The 19804-nt window shown below is 40.3% G+C and overlaps 1 protein-coding gene across 1 annotated transcript; it reads right to left on the reverse strand.

Annotated features, from left to right (window-relative positions):
- Positions 1 to 10547: 10547 nt before the first annotated feature.
- LOC142209092 (uncharacterized) lies at positions 10548 to 15994 on the reverse strand. The gene is made up of 4 exons (XM_075278030.1): positions 15807 to 15994; positions 15065 to 15395; positions 13710 to 13771; positions 10548 to 11801 (listed from the first exon to the last, which is right to left on the reverse strand). The coding sequence occupies exons 1-4, from the start codon at positions 15973 to 15975 to the stop codon at positions 11632 to 11634; spliced, it is 732 nt and encodes a 243-aa protein (XP_075134131.1). The 5' UTR covers positions 15976 to 15994; the 3' UTR covers positions 10548 to 11631.
- Between the last annotated feature and the right edge of the window lie 3810 nt (positions 15995 to 19804).

The following is a 19804-nucleotide window of genomic DNA, read 5'->3' on the forward strand; positions in this document are numbered from 1 at the left end:
CTGTGTAATTTTAATTCCATGTGGGTCCCCAGCCTAGGCTGGATTCACCGTTCACATCACGTTTTTTTTTCTGTCTAGAGGATTCCCATTGTACATATCTGATGGAAGGCTGTAGTGTATCCCATTGTATAAGCATGTAGCGCAATAAGTCTCCTTTGCAGTGCATCCAACTTCTAACCATAAAAGATGTTGTGGCTCATGGCTCTTGGCCCCTTCCTTATCCATGCTTTCACAAGCCCCAGGTCTACTCAGTTGAGGAAAGACTCCAGGAGCCTGCGAAAGCAAGGAGCAGATATGAGATGTCACCCTAGTGGTGGCCATTGTATTGAAGATCTAAGCCTTCTCTCAGATGGAATCTCTAGTGATATAGACATAGCACCAAGGTCTCCATTTAACAAAAGCATGTGACAGATGGCATCGGTCACCCATAGGGTAATTTTCACTGGACCCTGTAGGATGGTATAGCAGTTTAGTACCATCCTGGCTTTTAGCCATATGCACACTCTTTCCTCCATACAGATATAGAAGTCTCCTGGTGTACTGATAATAGAAGTCTATGCACAGGTTTAGCGTTCACATTGAGAGCCTTCCTGTGCCCTTTAGTCCTATATAACATGACTATTCATATATTATAGGTGTGCCTATGACACATGTATTACACCATAACTCTATACTCTATAATCCATACTAAGATAACAGGTCACTACCCAAGATCAATGAACTTATCTACTGCTGGAATTATTTTCATGCAATTTATGATATACTTGGTATTCCTTAGTCCCAACACCACGCGTTTTCAACTATGGTGGAAAACCATCAGAAATCTGGGGCTTCTGTACATTGGGCTGAGACCTGGGGGCTGTTCTTAGTGTCTTTAGTGAAACATGAGCTACATTTATGCAGTTGTCCCTGTCTCCCACTAGAAATGAAAAATTGGAACTTGCCCTATCCCATTTGTATCTATTGACTAGAGATGAGCCAGCTTCGATCCAAATATTTCAAATTGTTATTTTTTTTTACAAAATTGAACAAATGGAGATTCATCTCGGGCGAATTGAAGCGGCTGCCACATTACACTCTCTTCAGACCCTGGAGTATAATAGGGACGGGGATGTGTAAAAAATTTTTAATTCATTTATAATCATCTTCCCTTTTGGGTCTTCTTGTATCCAAGACATCATCAGAACTCAGGATCGCCACTGAGGCTCAGCCACAGACTTCATGGGGTCATGACTCTTGGCTCGTCCATGTGACAGCTAGTAGCCCAATCACAGGCTTCAGCAGTTAGCCCCAAGCTAATGATGTCACAGACAAGCAACGAACATCACCAGGAGTGAGGAGGCCAAAAAAAAGGTAGGGGAAGGTGAGCATTTCCAACCTGAAACGAACCTTGAGAGGTTTGCCCATCTCTACTATTGATGAATCTGGGGTGCTGGTATATAAAGCCTGGGGCTCATTCAGTGCCCGGTCCCTTTTATCTGAGGTGCTGAGTGCATAAGTAAATCCAATACACAAAGCATGATAATAATATGTACTTACTGTACAGGCAATATACAGTCCTATGAAAAAGTTTGGGCACCCCTATTAATCTTAATCATTTTTTGTTTTAAATATTTTGGTGTTTGCAACAGCCATTTCAGTTTGATATATCTAATAACTGATGGACACAGTAATATTTCAGGATTGAAATGAGGTTTATTGTACTAACAGAAAATGTGCAATATGCATTAAACCAAAATTTGACCGGTGCAAAAGTATGGGCACCCTTATCATTTTATTGATTTGAATTCCCCTAACTACTTTTTACTGACTTACTGAAGCAAAAAATTGGTTTTGTAACCTCAGTGAGCTTTGAACTTCATAGCCAGATGTATCCAATCATAAGAAAAGGTATTTAAGGTGGCCAATTGCAAGTTGATCTCCTATTTGAATCTCCTCTGAAGAGTGGCATCATGGGCTACTCAAAACAACTCTCAAATGATCTGAAAACAAAGATTGTTCAACATAGTTGTTCAGGGGAAGGATACAAAAAGTTGTCTCAGAGATTTAACCTGTCAGTTTCCACTGTGAGGAACATAGTAAGGAAATGGAAGACCACAGGGACAGTTCTTGTTAAGCCCAGAAGTGGCAGGCCAAGAAAAATATCAGAAAGGCAGAGAAGAAGAATGGTGAGAACAGTCAAGGACAATCCACAGACCACCTCCAAAGAGCTGCAGCATCATCTTGCTGCAGATGGTGTCACTGTGCATCGGTCAACTATACAGCGCACTTTGCACAAATAGAAGCTGTATGGGAGAGTGATGAGAAAGAAGCTGTTTCTGCACGTACGCCACAAATAGAGTTGCCTGAGGTATGAAAAAGCACATTTGGACAAGGCAGCTTCATTTTGGAAACAAAAATTGAGTTGTTTGGTTATAAAAAAAGGCGTTATGCATGGCGTCCAAAAAGAAACAGCATTCCAAGAAAAACACTTGCTACCCACTGTAAAATTTGGTGGAGGTTCCATCATGCTTTGGGGCTGTGTGGCCAATGCCGGCATCCCTATTAATCTTAATCATTTTTTGTTTTAAATATTTTGGTGTTTGCAACAGCCATTTCAGTTTGATATATCTAATAACTGATGGACACAGTAATATTTCAGGATTGAAATGAGGTTTATTGTACTAACAGAAAATGTGCAATATGCATTAAACCAAAATTTGACCGGTGCAAAAGTATGGGCACCCTTATCATTTTATTGATTTGAATTCCCCTAACTACTTTTTACTGACTTACTGAAGCAAAAAATTGGTTTTGTAACCTCAGTGAGCTTTGAACTTCATAGCCAGATGTATCCAATCATAAGAAAAGGTATTTAAGGTGGCCAATTGCAAGTTGATCTCCTATTTGAATCTCCTCTGAAGAGTGGCATCATGGGCTACTCAAAACAACTCTCAAATGATCTGAAAACAAAGATTGTTCAACATAGTTGTTCAGGGGAAGGATACAAAAAGTTGTCTCAGAGATTTAACCTGTCAGTTTCCACTGTGAGGAACATAGTAAGGAAATGGAAGACCACAGGGACAGTTCTTGTTAAGCCCAGAAGTGGCAGGCCAAGAAAAATATCAGAAAGGCAGAGAAGAAGAATGGTGAGAACAGTCAAGGACAATCCACAGACCACCTCCAAAGAGCTGCAGCATCATCTTGCTGCAGATGGTGTCACTGTGCATCGGTCAACTATACAGCGCACTTTGCACAAATAGAAGCTGTATGGGAGAGTGATGAGAAAGAAGCTGTTTCTGCACGTACGCCACAAATAGAGTTGCCTGAGGTATGAAAAAGCACATTTGGACAAGGCAGCTTCATTTTGGAAACAAAAATTGAGTTGTTTGGTTATAAAAAAAAGGCGTTATGCATGGCGTCCAAAAAGAAACAGCATTCCAAGAAAAACACTTGCTACCCACTGTAAAATTTGGTGGAGGTTCCATCATGCTTTGGGGCTGTGTGGCCAATGCCGGCATCGGGAATCTTGTTAAAGTTGAGGGTCGCATGGATTCCACTCAGTATCAGCAGATTCTTGAGAATAATGTTCAAGAATCAGTGACGAAGTTGAAGTTACGTCGGGGATGGATATTTCAGCAAGACAATGATCCAAAACACCGCTCCAAATCCTCAGGCATTCATGCAGAGGAACAATTACAATGTTCTGGAATGGCCATCCCAGTCCCCAGACCTGAATATCATTGAACATCTGTGGGATGATTTGAAGCGGGCTGTCCATGCTCGGCGACCATCTAACTTAACTGAACTTGAATTGTTTGTCCAAAATACCTTTATCCAGGATCCAGGAACTGATTAAAAGCTACAGGAAGCGACTAGAGGCTGTTATCTTTGCAAAAGGAGGATGTACTAAATATTAATGTCACTTTTCTGTTGAGGTGCCCATACTTTTGCACCGGTCAAATTTTGGTTTAATGCATATTGCGCATTTTCTGTTAGTACAATAAACCTCATTTCAATCCTGAAATATTACTGTGTCCATCAGTTATTAGATATATCAAACTGAAATGGCTGTTGCAAATACCAAAATATTTAGAACTAAAAATGATTAACATTAATAGGGGTGCCCAAACTTTTTCATAGGACTGTATGTTATGTACCATATTCACTTAGTAATAATTGCTTCAGAGGGAGGAAGGTCCTGGTTCTAACCAATGTACCATTGGTCTCAAAGTCATGAAAAATAGGGAAAGTTGTGAGACAGAACTGAACGTTGTCCTTCGGCTGCACTTTGTTATAATGAAGGTCGACAACTACATTTCCCCAACTGGTTACGGTGACTGAAAATTAACCATAGAGAGAGGGATATATTATTAAATAGAAAGCATGTACAGTATATGTAATATGGTGGTTTCCATTCACTAGATCATCACGACATGCTGTATCTAGTAATCAGTCACTTTAATTGAATAGTCATAAACCCAATACTAGGAGGTGTCCTGTCCCCTTTAGTGACCCCCTTCTAGTACATTACCCCCAAATGTATACCGATATGTAATCATGCCCCACATGGTTTCATTCCCACTTGTACCCTTCATCCGATATATTATCTCCCAATGACCCCCATATTGTATAATGTCTCCCTTGAGACTCACAGACAGTTAAGTGCAAAATAAAATAACACGGTAATACTCATGTAACTTCATTCTGCCAGAGTACACAACTTCATGTCTGCCTGTGACCAAGACATCAGTAGCAGCTAATGGCTCCTTTATTAACCATTCTACTCAACTTTATCTGTGTCCATAGGATGTAGATAGAGTTTATGACCTCCTAGCACAGTGGGACAGCACCCTAAATCTGGGACTATTCCACCAAATCCTGGACGGTTGTATGGTGTGCTGAGGATAAATGATACATTGTGATGGCTGGACCATCAGTAAAAAGATTAACTTTTCCATTGCTGTCTATTCACACCGCTGCTTTATCTCTTATAAAAATCTGAATTTTATGTATATTAATATAAAAGTAGATGCACAGTAATATCAACACCAGTAGGATGCACAACAATATCTAATCTGTCCCTGTATAAATGTATCTGTGGAATGCAGAATGTAAAGTGCTACAAACAGTGATTTATATAACTAATGCCACTATATTCACTATGATAACACCATCTATCACTATAATAATAATAACACAGCTCCGCAGAATGACTTACAGGATAACACACAATGAAATGGCTACACTTACTAGTATTACTCACGAGATGTACACAAGTGTACCGGACTAAATGCTGCACATTGCGTGTTTCATGTTGACTTCCTCAGGAGTCATGAATGGGAATCTGTACATAGAATATTAGCGTTCTTAGAGGCTCTAACCGGTGTAGTTGAAGCCATTGATGAGAATTGTGGAAGAAACTTTGTTTCTGTTCCTGGGATTTTACATTCCAATGTGACCTCTCTAGAGATGACACCAACTAATAGGAAAACTGTGTACACTGTCATATACATTGTATCAGGATGTGTACAGATTGTCAGCTCTTGCTCATCTCACAGGCTCTTAAAAATTTGCACAACATAAATGCAAATATATAGATGGAATATAATAATATATAATACTCGAGTATAAGCCGAATTTGTGCTGAATAAGCCCCCCTCGGCTTATACTCGAGTCAGCAAAAAAAAAAAAAAAAAAATATTATTATTATTATTATTATTTTATTTTTTTTTTTTTTTGGGGGGGGGGAGTGGGGTGTCTATGACCAGCCACAATATCAATGTATCAAATCTCCAATAAAATAGTGCAAAAAAAAAAAATTAAAAAAAATTAAAAGTAAAAGTTGTAAATCCCTCCTTTCCCTAGAATACATATTAAAGTAGAAAATGACTGTAAAACACAAACACATTAGGTAACCCTGTGTCTGACAGTGCCCGGTCTACTGAATATAGGGGATCTGCAGTGCTCCTGTTCCGTTGGGAAGGGGTTAATAGGAGCACTAATAGGATCCCCTATATTCAAGTGGGGGGGGAAAAAACAGTCCTCAAGCTCAGGGAAGGGGCAGACAGACAACCAAAACACCCCCTCCCCTTCCCCAGCACCCAGTATCTACTGCACCCAAAAACTACGTCCATTTTAATTTTCCAGTAGCTGCTGCATTTCCCCCCCTCGGCTTATACTCGAGTCAATAAGATTTCCCATTTTTTGTGGTAAAATTAGGGGGGTTGGCTTATAGTCGGGTCGGTTTATACGCGAGTATATACGGTAATATAAAAAATCCCCATTTACCCATAGTAAAAACTACAATGCTGGCAAGTAATTTACAAATCATTATTATAATTCCTACAAATCATTATGTATGTTCTTCTAATCTTGCATGACAAGTTTACCAAGCTGTGAAATTATAATATGACCTATTCTCTCTGTTAGTCAGTTTCACTATTACTCAGTCCTGACACTTTCATGGTTACACAATATACAATACACAATGAATGCCCTGTAATCCAGCATGTGCTAATCTAGGAAATGTTATAATCCAACATTAAGTACAGCAGAATGAGTAATCTCACATGACAAGAGGCAGAAGATGAAAAATAAATAACTATTATAAGACGTATGAAGTGTCTTTGTTGCCAGATTAAGGAACTGTGCTGTACTTGTGAAAGAAATGACAGGTGTGTATTCCTTACCTTTCTTCTTGGCTTGACATGTCCAGATATATAAACTCATTTACAACCGCCCCCCCCAACATAACGTGCCAAGGAAGAGTGTAAGACAGAAAACAATGAACTAGTGTATCTGTGGCCACATTATATGGGGCTATTCAGAAATGGAGTCACATCAAGGAAATCACAAAACCACTGCACTGCAAAACTTGGTGGATTTGTGGCAGACTGTTAGTGTCTTTGGTTGAAAAGAAAAGAAGGGGATTTTTGGGAAGGGAAAAAAAAAAAAACTTAGCAAAATATCCCTTTCTGGGAGCAGATGCTGCATCAACGTGGTATGGGAGATGTGACATCTACAGAATTGAAAGAAAAAATTGCCAACTGAAAAGGTGTCTTTAAAAAAAAAAAACTCTAACATTAGAGATGAGCGAACGCCGTTCGATCGAATAGGTATTCGATTGAATATCAGTCCGTTTAAGATAATCGTTTCCAATCAAATACCATGAGGCAAACGCAGTAAAAATTCGTATCCCCTCCCACCTTTCCTGGCGCTTTTTTTGCATCAATAACTGCAGTGGAGGTGGGGCAGGAACTATGACAACGGAGGCATTGAAAAAAATTGAAAAAACCCATTGGCTGCCGAAAACATATGACCTCCCATTTCTAAGAATAGCCAGCACCATTTTCGTGTCTTTTGTGGTGAGAGATAGGGAGAGAGAGACATCTGCTGAGGGCTAGATAGGTATTAGCTTCTAGTAGGCAGGGAAAAATAGCTTTTCAGAGCTATATACTGCAGGGAGAGGAGTCGAGCTTTCCACGGACGGTGTGTCCCCCAAAACAGAGATACAGAGCAATTAGTGGCTGCTATATACATTCAACACAGCTTTTCAAGGGGTGTCCCCCCACAAAATAGCAGGAATACAGAGCAATTAGTGGCTGCTATATACGTTCAACCCAGCTTTCCTCGGTGTATAAACCATAAAAAGGGCATTACTATACATCTAAAGATGCGTAAGGCTAGCACAAGAGGACGGGGGCGTGGAAATGCAGATGGGGAGCAAGGTTGCGGTCAACCAACAGCGTCTACCGTGCCTACTGCTCTGCGGCAGCAAGTATTGCGCTTCCCCACAGTCCCTGGCTTGATGGCCACATTAAGTAGGGTGCAGGGTACAAGACTAACCAGGCCCGAGCACCAGGAACAGGTGTTACAATGGCTTATAATGCTTCCAGCACATTCTCCACCAGCCAGTCAACTTCAACTCCTCCTCCTCCTACCCAACAGTCTGGTCCTCCTTCCACACAACATGCCCAATCTTCCCAGCAAAGTAATCCCACCTTTCCCATCTCCCAGGAGCTGTTTTCGGGTCCATTCACTGTCCCTCTCTCTGTCCCACCACGTCCTAAATCACCGGAGGTACCAGATGAGTTTCTTTGTCCTGATGCCCAAACACTGGAGCATCCGCCATCTCCTGTTGTTGTTGTTGACCAACAATCAGCGCTCAGTGACGACGATGACGAGACACAGTTGCCATCAGGGCAGCCTGTTGTCATCATCGGTGCACAAGAGGAGGAGGAGGAGGAATTGGAAGAGGAGGTGGTGGACGACGTGGACACTGACCCGACCTGGACAGGGGGATGTCAAGCGGGGAGAGCAGTTTAGATGTGGAGGGAAGTGCAGCACCAAAGAGGGTGGCTAGAGGCAGAGGCATGTCCAGAGGCAGAGGATAGCTGCTTCACCAAAGCTAGGCCACAGTCAGCAGGGCCCAGAATTTTCTCTTTTCCAAGGGCCAAAAACACTGCTGGTGCAAGGCTCTACTCACTCCAAGGGCCAAAAACACTGCTTTTTAAGGGCTCTACTCACTCCAAGGGCCAAAAACTCTGCTGTTTAAAGACTCTACTCAATCCAAGGGCCAAAAACACTGCTGTTTAAAGCTCTACTCACTCCAAGGGCCAAAAACACTGCTGGTGAAAGGCTCTACTTACTCCAAGGGCCAAAAACTCTGCTGTCTAAAGGCTCTACTCACTCCAAGGGCCAAAACACTGCTTTTTAATGGCTCTACTCACTCCAAGGGCCAAAAACACTGCTGTTTAAAGGCTCTACTAAGGGCCAACAAATCTCTGCTGTTGCAAGACTGAACTAAGTTAAAGGGCCTAAAACTCTGCAGGTAAAGGGCTGAAGTCACCTGAAGGGCCTCAATCTCTGCTGGTAGCTCAGCTTAAGGGCCTGTAACTTAATTTGGAAAGGCTCACGTTAAGGGCCATAAAAGTGAATTTGGGAAGGTCTTACCACATCACACACACATCCACAATGACAGTTCAGGGTGGGTACTGTTGGATTTCCTATTGCCTATTCCATCTGTGGTTGTCATGGGCAACGTCATTTAAAAGGGTGTTTGTTAATGTTTCTTTAGCGTCAAATTTTTGTTTCTGTCCATCCAATTTTGGAATAAAGAAGGTTTCCAGATATTTTCCCACTTTGATAGAGGTTTTTTTGAGTGTGTAAAGTGTGTAGTTGTTAGGCTGTGATGTTGGGGTAATAGAGGGTCTTTGGTGTGTTAGATGCCCCCAGACATGCTTCCCCTGCTGTCCCAGTTGCATTCCAGAGGTGTTGGCATCATTTCCTGGGGTGTCATAGTGGACTTGGTGACCCTCTTGAGTCGAATTGTGGGTTCCCCTGAAACAAAGCATTTTTCCCCATAGACTATAATGGGGTTCGATATTCGTTCGAATAGTCAAATATTGCGCGGCTATTCGAATCGAATAACGAATATTGAATATTTTACTGTTCGCTCATCTCATGTAGTAGGTTTGCTGGTCTTGTCTGCAAGTATACCTGTTTTATTACACTAGCTTTGGTGTGTTATTCTAGGTCTTGATTCTACAAATGTCCTATTGGCCTTGCAACAAGCTCTCGTGAAAATGTCAGGGATCCTATAGATTCTAGTAGCCAAACAGTGTGGGATTGTAAGTAACTTGGTTTGCTTGCTATCTGATATGCCCCCCAATCTGCCTCCGACCCTCCCCCCGCCAGTATCTTCCATGGTTTGTCCAATTCCTGGACTATCAATCTACAAATTCTCAATCTAGACCGATGATTCATTATCATTAGGATATTGTACCCGTCAATTTGTTGTTGTTGTTATTGTTAATGTCTTTTTTCTTGTATAGTTATGTATATAAATTGGTTCATTCAACTAGCTCAGGATCATGCAGAAAGAGTTCAGACTGACAAATAGTCGGAGCAGGATCGCTTACTCTGAACATCAACCACATCAACTAGCAACCATTTTAATAGCTTTTCTTTATATCGTCTTTTGTTTGGGGCTTTAGATGTCTCATTGACAGGAGATAAAATGGATCTCCTGTCCATGGATGGACAGGATGGACAGGAGATTCATCCATGGACAGGATAATATAATTGATAATATTTCAATATTATGGCCATATATTATGCACATCTTTAGTCTTTTAATACACAATATACATTTTTTTATCTTAAAATCATAAACGTAATAAAAGACCATGAAATATGTTTGAGTCTTAATATTTTATAGTTTATTTGAAAATAGATAGTTACAGATGTCAAAAAATACAATGAAAGACCAATTTGTTAGTAAATAAAACATGTATAAAAGTAGAAGAACCATGTCTTATGTCGATGTGTTACTCCTTAGATAGACACATGTAATGGGGCAGATTTATTATTGTAATTGGAACTTAATCTTGGTAGAAAATGCTCCAAAATCTAATGCAATTTAGCACGTTTTGTTACATCGAGTTTCAGAATCGCTCAAAAAGAGTGTTTGTACAAGAAACCAACATTGCCTAAATATGCCATAATGACAACATTCATGTTCAATTCTGGTGCCCACTAATAAGAGGTATAAGCTTAGAATACACCAAATGTATCACTGTGACATATTCCAGACTGCCTGGTTTACCCCATCTATTAGTAAATTTGGGCCTGTGGGTCATTTTAATAATAATAAAAACTAAAACATATTGCACCTAGACATGTATGATTGTAAACCGTTACGTGTTGCATACATGCAATATGTCATGTTAAACTAAACGCTTATAAAACAAGCTACAAGAAGCTTCTCACAAGACCTAGAAAGATTTCATGAACTATATAAATAATGTACAGTATAAACCCCAACATCTACATCCCATGACAGAGAGCCCCGATGCTCTCCCATCCTTCATCTCTGATTTTTATTTTTTTTTAAGGGATTGTCTAAGCAATGGGGCAAAGGGTGAGAAAGGTAAAAATTAGTACCAGAAGCATTACTTACCCATCAAATCTCTTGTCTCTGCAGTGCTGACACTTTGCTGCTACTACCTGCCTGTATTGGTTACTTGGCTGCAGTGATGATGTCACGTTGATGACACGTGACTGCGACAGCCAATCAGTAGCATCATCAGTGAGGTCAGGCAAAGTGGCAGTGCTGGAGTAGAAGACGATTTAACATGTAAGTGATAGTCTTTGTACCTACCCCATCTCTTTGGTTTTATTTTATCTCAGACAATCTCTTTAAACCAAAGATTGAAAGCAGGGAGAGGAGCACCTTAACCCCGCCCATGAGGAACGGAAATTGTGGAAGTCTTAGCTTTGATTTGTGTCCTTAACCTATCTAGTGCTAACCTTATTGTATACTCAACCTAACATGTTATCTCTAACTCACGACTATCTAGGATCTCCTTGGCCTGGAGCAAAGTTTAACTTCACTGCCTTAGTCTTCATTCTAAATACCCTAACCAGGGTGGTTTGTTTCCCCTTACTAGCATAGGGTAAGTGAATGCCCTACCAGCACCCAGTTATGCCCCGACATTATAAGATATTTTATCACTCGGTGTTTCATTCATGCATAGCCTTTTAAAACAGACCGCTCCTCATGGATGATTTTTTTCTTTTTTACAATTTTTGAAATATATACAGTTGTCATTGAGCTTTGTCAGTGAATGTTCTTAATGTTGTAGATTTTTAAGATAAAAACTTGCTGGAGATCACAAACAGGCCAAGAACCAAAACCAAGGAGGTGGGATTGTTGGTAGGTCCTCCACTTGTAGTTTTGGAAACAGTGGTTGTAGAACTTGTAGAATTTGCATTACTTGTTGCATTTGCGGCAGTATTTGGAGCAACTGTAGAAGGAACTGCATGGAAAATAAGTGAGAGATGAGTATGGGGTAATGTTTAAAGGTAAGAATTTACACATATACAAACTTAGAACTAAAAATATGGGTAGTCATTGGTATTGTACTTGTATAGTAGCTAAAGAAACAATAAACTTATCACACTGGTTCCATACTCTAAGAGCTCAATAGCCAATAAAAATACTCAATTCCTAGTATCTCCAGCATATTTCACATCGTGAAGAGATTGTCATCCTACAATGGGGTCCAAAATCTAGATACACCCACAGTAGGAATTATTTCCTACATGGTAATAAGTTTGAAGTGTATAACACCGGAAAAATGGATGTTCCCCATTGTTGTACTTGACCCAAAGGCTTCAGTGCTGCATGACACCAGTGCTGACCAGTGAGACAATGTATTGGAGTTGCTGGGGCAGATTTATCGTGATTTTTTTTGGCATACAAGGCATGAAAAAGTTACGTTTTTTGTGCCAAAAATTGTACTTTTCTTCTTACTTACGCTGCGCTCACCAGGGGCATGGCTAGTTGTTTGGTGTGGGTAGGTCCACCGGCCCCATGGATTTATGATCACACACTCTAGTATACTGGTGTAGGAGATGTAAAGACTTACAATTGCCTATTTTAGGTTCTGTATATATATATATATATATATATATATATATATATATATATATATATATATATATATATCAGTCCTATCTACCAGCATCCCGTTATAGAGCAGAAGGAGCTGAGCCTGCACAGTTTCAGTATGACTTGTCAGTATGATCTAAATCTCTGTTCAGTCTGAGCTTAGGAGTCCAGTGGGCGGTTCTATCCAGTGATTGACAGTTATTTTCATATGCACACAATCACTGATAGGACCACCCACTGGATCCCAGCATTAACAGAGAAGGAAATGATTAAAGTATACATATTGGATCTTGTCCTACTAAACTACGTGATTCTTTTCTATAATATGATGATAGTAGCTCAGACAAATCCTTTTACAGCATTAACGTGAAGATGTCTAGTACATCATTCTTCAAGATCATAGCACTCACAGTGTCTTAGACAATGTCTTACTGATTGGATACATATAACATCAGTTTTATCATTGAGAAAATTAAATACTCGTCACCAGAACCCAGCATATCAGCCCATATAGATAGGTTAGGGTCACCTGAATCAAACTGGTGTTTTTTACTTGTGAATTGTTGCCCCAGTTGCTGAAATATTGCAGCTTTTTGCACCATGCAAATGAGTTATTTGGAGCAATGAGTGTGTTGCCATTGCTCCAAAAGGGTAAAAGTGACAAAAAAAGCTCATTTGCATATAGAAATTTCAGCCTGTTTTATTTAGGTGACCTTAACCTATCTATCTGCAGGGCTTGGTTGATATGTCGGACCCCCTTTAATGGTAGAAGAGTAAAGAAAAAAAAAAAAAAACAACTCACCAAGACATGGACATTTACATTTGAAGAAATATTAGGTAAGAAAAAACAATGGTACCGCACACTCAAAGTTTGTTCTGATGTGGTGCTTAGCAGATAAAGGGTCAACCCCACAGCAAATGCAAGAAAATTCTGCTGCACACACTTGCATGAAAGGTGCAATGATTTATTAAAGGAGCAAAAAGCATTACAATTGTTACGCCATGGACATAAGGCAAGATTGGCTTGTGAAAAAACTAGATCAGAGGATAACGTTTCGGTCATATGACCTTCGTCAGAAGCGATCGATGACGGTGGGAGGATGTCATTTCGTAGGTGAACTTCCAGGAGCAGAGAGAGCCCAGAGAGAGCCCAGAGAGAGCCCACCTACGAAATGACATGATTCTGCTGCAAGTGTATGCAGCAGAATTTTCTTGCATTTGAAGAAATGTTAGACATTCTTTTTATAAATGAGGAAATGAAGACGTTACAAACCTGCAATACTCAAAGTGACGCTGCCAATATTGTACACAGCGGTAGAGTCACTTACGAGAGCACTGGAATGAAAAGGAAAAAGAATACATAAATATGAGATCTTTTATTGCAGGACATACATGTATTTGTTGCAGGATTCTAAATACAAGTGGATATCCACCATTAAACATTATGTAGTAGTGTATTAGACCTTCTTAGGCTCGGTTCAAATCTGCGCTTTCCCCGAACGGAAACCTATACGCATTAAAAAGTCGTTACCTGGGAAACCCGTGAACCCTATAGACTTTAATGGGGTCCATGTGGTTTCCACACGTAACATGTGAAGAGAAAAGTGCAGGGAGACACACCATGTTGTAAATGTATGTCATGGTGATGATGCCAGCTTGTATAATATACAGAAGAGATCAGAGATGATGTAATTCCGATCACTGGTGTATAACTATGGACTATATTATCTAACAAGTTCCTGCCTGCAAATGTGTCTGTGTTCTTAAGAAAGAAACAATATAACAATATGTATTTGCTTTTGCTTCACCCATAACCACCCATAAAAACTAACATATTATTTATTCCACTTATGGATCTCAGAAAGGTACCATTAAAAAGTACGTCACACCCTGCAAAAAATAAGCCTTCAACTTGCTTTGACGATGGAATAATAAAAAGTAAATAAAATTGGTAATACAAAAACTTTTTTTTTTTTTTAAAAAAAGGGCTATTTTGTCCAAAATTAGCAAAGCACGAACTATTGGATTATTGTGCTGACTTCTCAGCTGCTGACCCTGTCTGTCCCTAGACCCCGTACTTTGCATTTCCCAGAGCCTTGTCTAGGGTCTACGCCTGGTCACTTCTTCTGGCTCCATGGGTGTCTCCTGCTCTTACTATACTTCTGTATCACATCCTGCCCTGATTTTTGGTGTTTCTCGGCTGTCGGTTTTCCCTATGGCGGATTCACAATCCATTTTTGTTACTCACTTTGTTTATGAGAAATCTGCTTGGACTTCTAATGTACGATTCCAGTTATTAATAAAGCCCTATCTGTCGAGTAACCACATGATTTGTCTTAGCAAGCCTTGGTACACACCTCTGTGTCTCTTGAACGAGAGACAATACCCCCCCAGCTATGCCAACCTCTTGAAGGTAATAAATCTAAAACTGAAGGCTTTTCCCGTCTACAAATATTAACCCCACAATAGACTATATCTCATTTTGTTATGGAGTACATAGGATACCTTACAAATCCATCCCAACAATTTTACTCTTCAATAATGGATACATTTGCCATAATTTAGACACATATCTTCCTATTACTTAACATAGATAATTCTTAAGTTTACAAAATCCATAAAATGTACCTGATGTTAACAGAGGTTACGTTTAGAACTGCTGGTGGAGTCCAGGTGGCAACAAGTGATGTGCCTGCAAATGTATAAGCCGTTCCAAATCCAACACTACAATTAGAAGTCAAGTTTGTTGCCGTCCATGTTCCAACTGTGGAGCTGTTTGCAATAGCTTGGAGGAAAACTTGAACACTTCCCTTTACACTTGAAGACAACGTGACTGTAAAATAATAGGAATAAAAAGTTAGCGTTAGCCCCTTTGGTAACAATGTCTTGCATACTATTAATATACAAATAGACGTGATCATATCTTTGGGAGAATCCATCACAGATTCTATCAAAATGGCTAAAAAACAAGAAAAGACACAATGACGGAAAACCAATGGAACCCATTATAAGTCCAACGACACTGGTGGTGTTTGTCAAGTCTTGGATCTGGCACTGCTGTCAATTTCGTTCTGCTTCAGAACAATAGAATCGATGAACGCAGATGTGAACAGACACTTAGAAGCTCACGAGATAATCGACTTGGCATCTGCGTGGCTGTAGAGAATGAGACTACACTTATTCCATTTCAGAGAGTCATTGGAGAATCGGAGAATTGGCAAATCGGAGTTGCCAAAATATTGTCTTATCAGTCACTTTATATATTAGCCTGAATGTTCATTGAGAGATAGAATAAATCTTAATTTTGTATGACATGAGTATTAGTCTAATACATATAGTACTAGGTATATTGTAAATAAGCATTACTCACCTGTATATGAAGTTCCATTGGTAAGAGTATTAGAATTGACCGTTAAGGTGTAGTTAGTGTTACCAGAGGTAGCATTGGTAGACAGGCTGCAGAAACTCTGAGCCTCTGTACAGAATGGAAGGACAACTACTCCGAGAAAGAGAAGGAATGTAGATCTGGTGAGAGACATCCTGTCTTCTGTGTAGCTAGACAGCAATTGTGCGTCTTCCAGACGTTTCACGCTTTATAACCAGCTGCTGTGAGAATGCAAAAACTAAAGGTAGGGCAGGGCAGGGCTGAGGTTACAACTCTTATACTTCCTCATGCTTTCCATTCTATAAGATACCAAAATTATTCATGTATATTAATTTTTAATTACCGGAATTGAAGTGATCGAAAGTTATTTCCATATAAAAACCATAGCCTGGAACACGTCAACAATGGCAAAACTTACGTTGCAATGACTCATTCTTCATTCTCTCGGATGAAGGGATTTTAGAAACTGAGGAGCAACGAATTCTCAGAACCGCAGCCGGAACTTATGACTCACTTTTTAATAAACCCTATTAAATTTACACAAATCTGTGGATTCTTGGCACATTTGTTAGATCCCGTTTGGCACTTTTAATTTTTATCAATAGAAACCAACAGGAATGCTAAAGAAGTCTGCAGCCTGTGCTGTGTAGGGGTGATATTGTGCAATCTGGTTGCCAGAAGTTTCAATTTAGGGGTATTAAACCAACCAAAGAGTGTATCTAAATGGACAAAGCCCAATGACCCTTTTGCGTCAAGGGTTTCCCAATAACAAAAAGTTAGAGTCCGCCTCCTATTGTGTATTTTAACCAGTGATTTTCTCAAGGAGAGGTTCTACAGTGGTTGGCTTGTCTTCTGCAGTCTCTTATTTGGAGGATACTTGAGTACTTACTGGGCACCAGAGATGTACTCACCCTGTTTTACCTGTTGTACACTTATTTTGTAGTTAAAGAGGACCTTTCACCTCCTGGGGCACTTGTGGTGTAATACGCCGCTAGAAAGCCGACAGTGCGCTGAATTCAGCGCACATTAAGCTTTCCAGTTTTGTACCCTCGGTGAAGAGCTTTCAGTGCTGGTACCATAGAACTTCACCGTCAGAAGGGCATTTCTCACAGTCATTCAGGAACGCCCTTCCTCACAGCAGCATCTATAGCGCTGTACTGTGAGAGGAGGCTTTTCTTACCGCCCAGCGATGATGCTATGGATGAGTACTATCAGGAGGGGAGGGGGCCTTTCCTCACCACTCTCACAGTACAACGCTATGGATGCTATTGTGAGCAAACACCCTTTTGACAGTTAAGAGCTACAATACCGATAGCTCTTCACCGGGGGCACAGAAAGTGAAAGCCGACAGTGTGATGAATTCAGTGCACTGTCGGCTTTCTAGCGGTATATAAAACCGCTTGTGCCCCAGGAGCTGAAAGGTCTAGAGATGAGCAAACACTAAAATGTCCGAGGTTCGAAATCCAATTTGAACAGCCACGCACTGTTCGACTGTTCGAACAGATTTCGAACCCCATTATAGTCTATGGGGGGAAATGCTCGTTTCAAGGGTACGCAAAATTCGATAAAATTATACTTACCAAGTCCACGAGTGACGATCGGGCTGGATTCTCCTTGAAGCCTTCTCCCAGCGCAGCGCCCCCGCAGCGTCTTCCGGCTGGAATTCACTCTGCCTAGGCATCGGGGCCTAGGCAGAGCCGACTGCGCATGCGCGGTTGGCTCTGCCTGGCTTGACGCCTAAGCAGAGCCGACTGCGCATGCGAGGGCATGCCCGCGCATGCGCAGTTGGCTCTGCCTAGGCTGGAAGCCTAGGCAGAGTGAATTCCAGCCAGAAGATGCCGCAGGGACGCTGCACGGAGAAGACTTCTAAAGGTAAGAGAAGAACCAGCGTTGATTGGCAGAATGTATAGCAATCAACGCTGGTTCTGCATTGAACCTTAAACTTCGAACAGCTAGTAGTGTTCGATCGAGTATGAGTACTTCGAATACCGTAGTATTCGATCGAACACCTACTCAGAGAGGGATCTACCCTATTCTCTACCCTATTCTCATTAGCACAAGGAAGTACAAGAAGCAATGGGATGAAACTAAAGGGAAAGAGATACAGATTAGACATTAGGAAAAACTTTCTGACAGTGAGGGTAGTGAGAGAGTGGAATAGGCTGCCACGGGAGGTGGTGGGCGCTCCATCAATGGAAATCTTCAAGCGGAATCTGGATAAACATATAGCTGGGATGATTTAGGAAAACCTGCACTCGCAGGGGGTTGGACCCGATGGCCCTTGAGGTCCCTTCCAACTCTACCAAAAAAGAAAAAAGAAAAAGTACTCGCTCATCTCTAGAAAGGTCCTCTTTAATTTTTTGAAAAATATACATGAACAAATCATAACATAGACATTAAAGTATATCGAAATATAAAAGCTCCTCTATATACAAATAATAAAAAATATAGATACATCCATCGTTATAGATGTGAGGCCACAATAAAATGTTGCAGTGAATGAACATTTATTTGATGCTGCGATATATGCAAATTACATAACATGTCTTCTCTCCTACATAGAGAACTGGCAGGGACACTATTCAAATACTATTAGCATGAAATGAACTTTTCTTAGCTTGGTATGAAAATTCATTTGGCAAGGCTACATCTATAACTCTGCTCAAATTCCGTAAAGGGTTCCAATTCCAATTTCCATGAGAGCAATCCATTACACTATAGTAACATGCTAAGAAACCCTTCATAGGCTGCAATTCAGAACACTATCACTGTCTGGTCATACAAAGATAAATATAAGATATCCCTTTGTGACACAATATCACTTAAAAATGTTGTCTAAAAAATCTGTCGAGACACATATGTGAACATGTCCAGTCAAGAGTAAGGAAGGACAGAGAAATCCTCTTTTCAACATAGGCTGGATTTACACCATCGCTCGCTCTACAATTGGTGGTTTGTGTCCCCGAATCCACTTAAAAAAGGTGGAGAGAAAAATCCTACAAGCAAAATCAGGTGGAAAGCCGGCAGACCCCATTATAGTCTATGGGGTCCATGGTACTTGCTTTTTAAGCAGATTGGGTTTTGGTTTTCAGGTTCGCTTGGGGAGAAAGCAAGATGGAGATGTGAGCCTGACTGCCAAGGGGCACCATTTTGGAAGCTGACAAAGGCACAGAAAAGAAGAAAGAAAAAGCATATTCAGTGTGCTCAGATCAGTAGTATGTCTAGTCAACATTTAAAGTTTTATACGCTACTCTACTATGTAGCGTAGCAAGCTCCGAATTATATTAAACTTGCATTATATGGGTAAATGTAACGTCACCCATTTTTAGGATTATACTAGCGTTCCATATATTTCCCCCTCGCACATACAGGATGTAACTAGTGAGGTCCTGTATATAGAACAGGCTTACCGCCCATGGAAATGGAAAGGTGAGTTTCGGAACACTCCTTTAATTAGATGCGTAATAAATAAAACAAAAACTGTTTACCTTGGCCTACAAAATGGATATGCTTGGTATTAGACTGAGCATGAGAGAGACCAAATTCTATGGCAGTGTTAACAGATGATTCTATGCCAAGCAGATAATCAGAGTCTAGAGCATTAAATGGTTAAATAAAATATGTGACCTTGTTTGAAGCATATGAGGATGAGAACATGATTCCTAAGGGGTTAAGATAGCATTTACAATAGCTTTACATACTGATAATGATAATAATAATAATAATAATAATAATAATAATAATAATAATAATACAATTTTATTTATATAGCGCCAACATGTTTCACAACACTTTACAAATTGAAGGATTACATTACAGAGTAATAGTCACTTCACACAATGGGACTGAGGGCCCTTCTCCCAAGAGCCTAAAATCCATGAGGATGGACCGGATGAGCAGGATGTTTTCAAACATGTAAATATGTGTGCTCTTATAAGAGGAAGAAAAAGTGGGATGAGCTTTGCGGATATGTAAATGACCAA

This window comes from Leptodactylus fuscus, chromosome 6 (genome assembly GCF_031893055.1).
Source record: "Leptodactylus fuscus isolate aLepFus1 chromosome 6, aLepFus1.hap2, whole genome shotgun sequence".
Taxonomy (NCBI): domain Eukaryota; kingdom Metazoa; phylum Chordata; class Amphibia; order Anura; family Leptodactylidae; genus Leptodactylus; species Leptodactylus fuscus.

Coding starts and splice junctions, on each gene's coding strand:
- LOC142209092 (XM_075278030.1), bottom strand. CDS start 15,975: ATGTCTCTCACCAGATCTACATTCCTTCTCTTTCTCGGAGTAGTTGTC. Junction 15,396..15,806: donor CAATGGAACTTCATATACAG/GTGAGTAATGCT, acceptor CTTGTTTTTTAG/CCATTTTGATAGAATCTGTG. Junction 11,802..13,709: donor CGTCACTTTGAGTATTGCAG/GTTTGTAACGTC, acceptor TTTTCCATGCAG/TTCCTTCTACAGTTGCTCCA.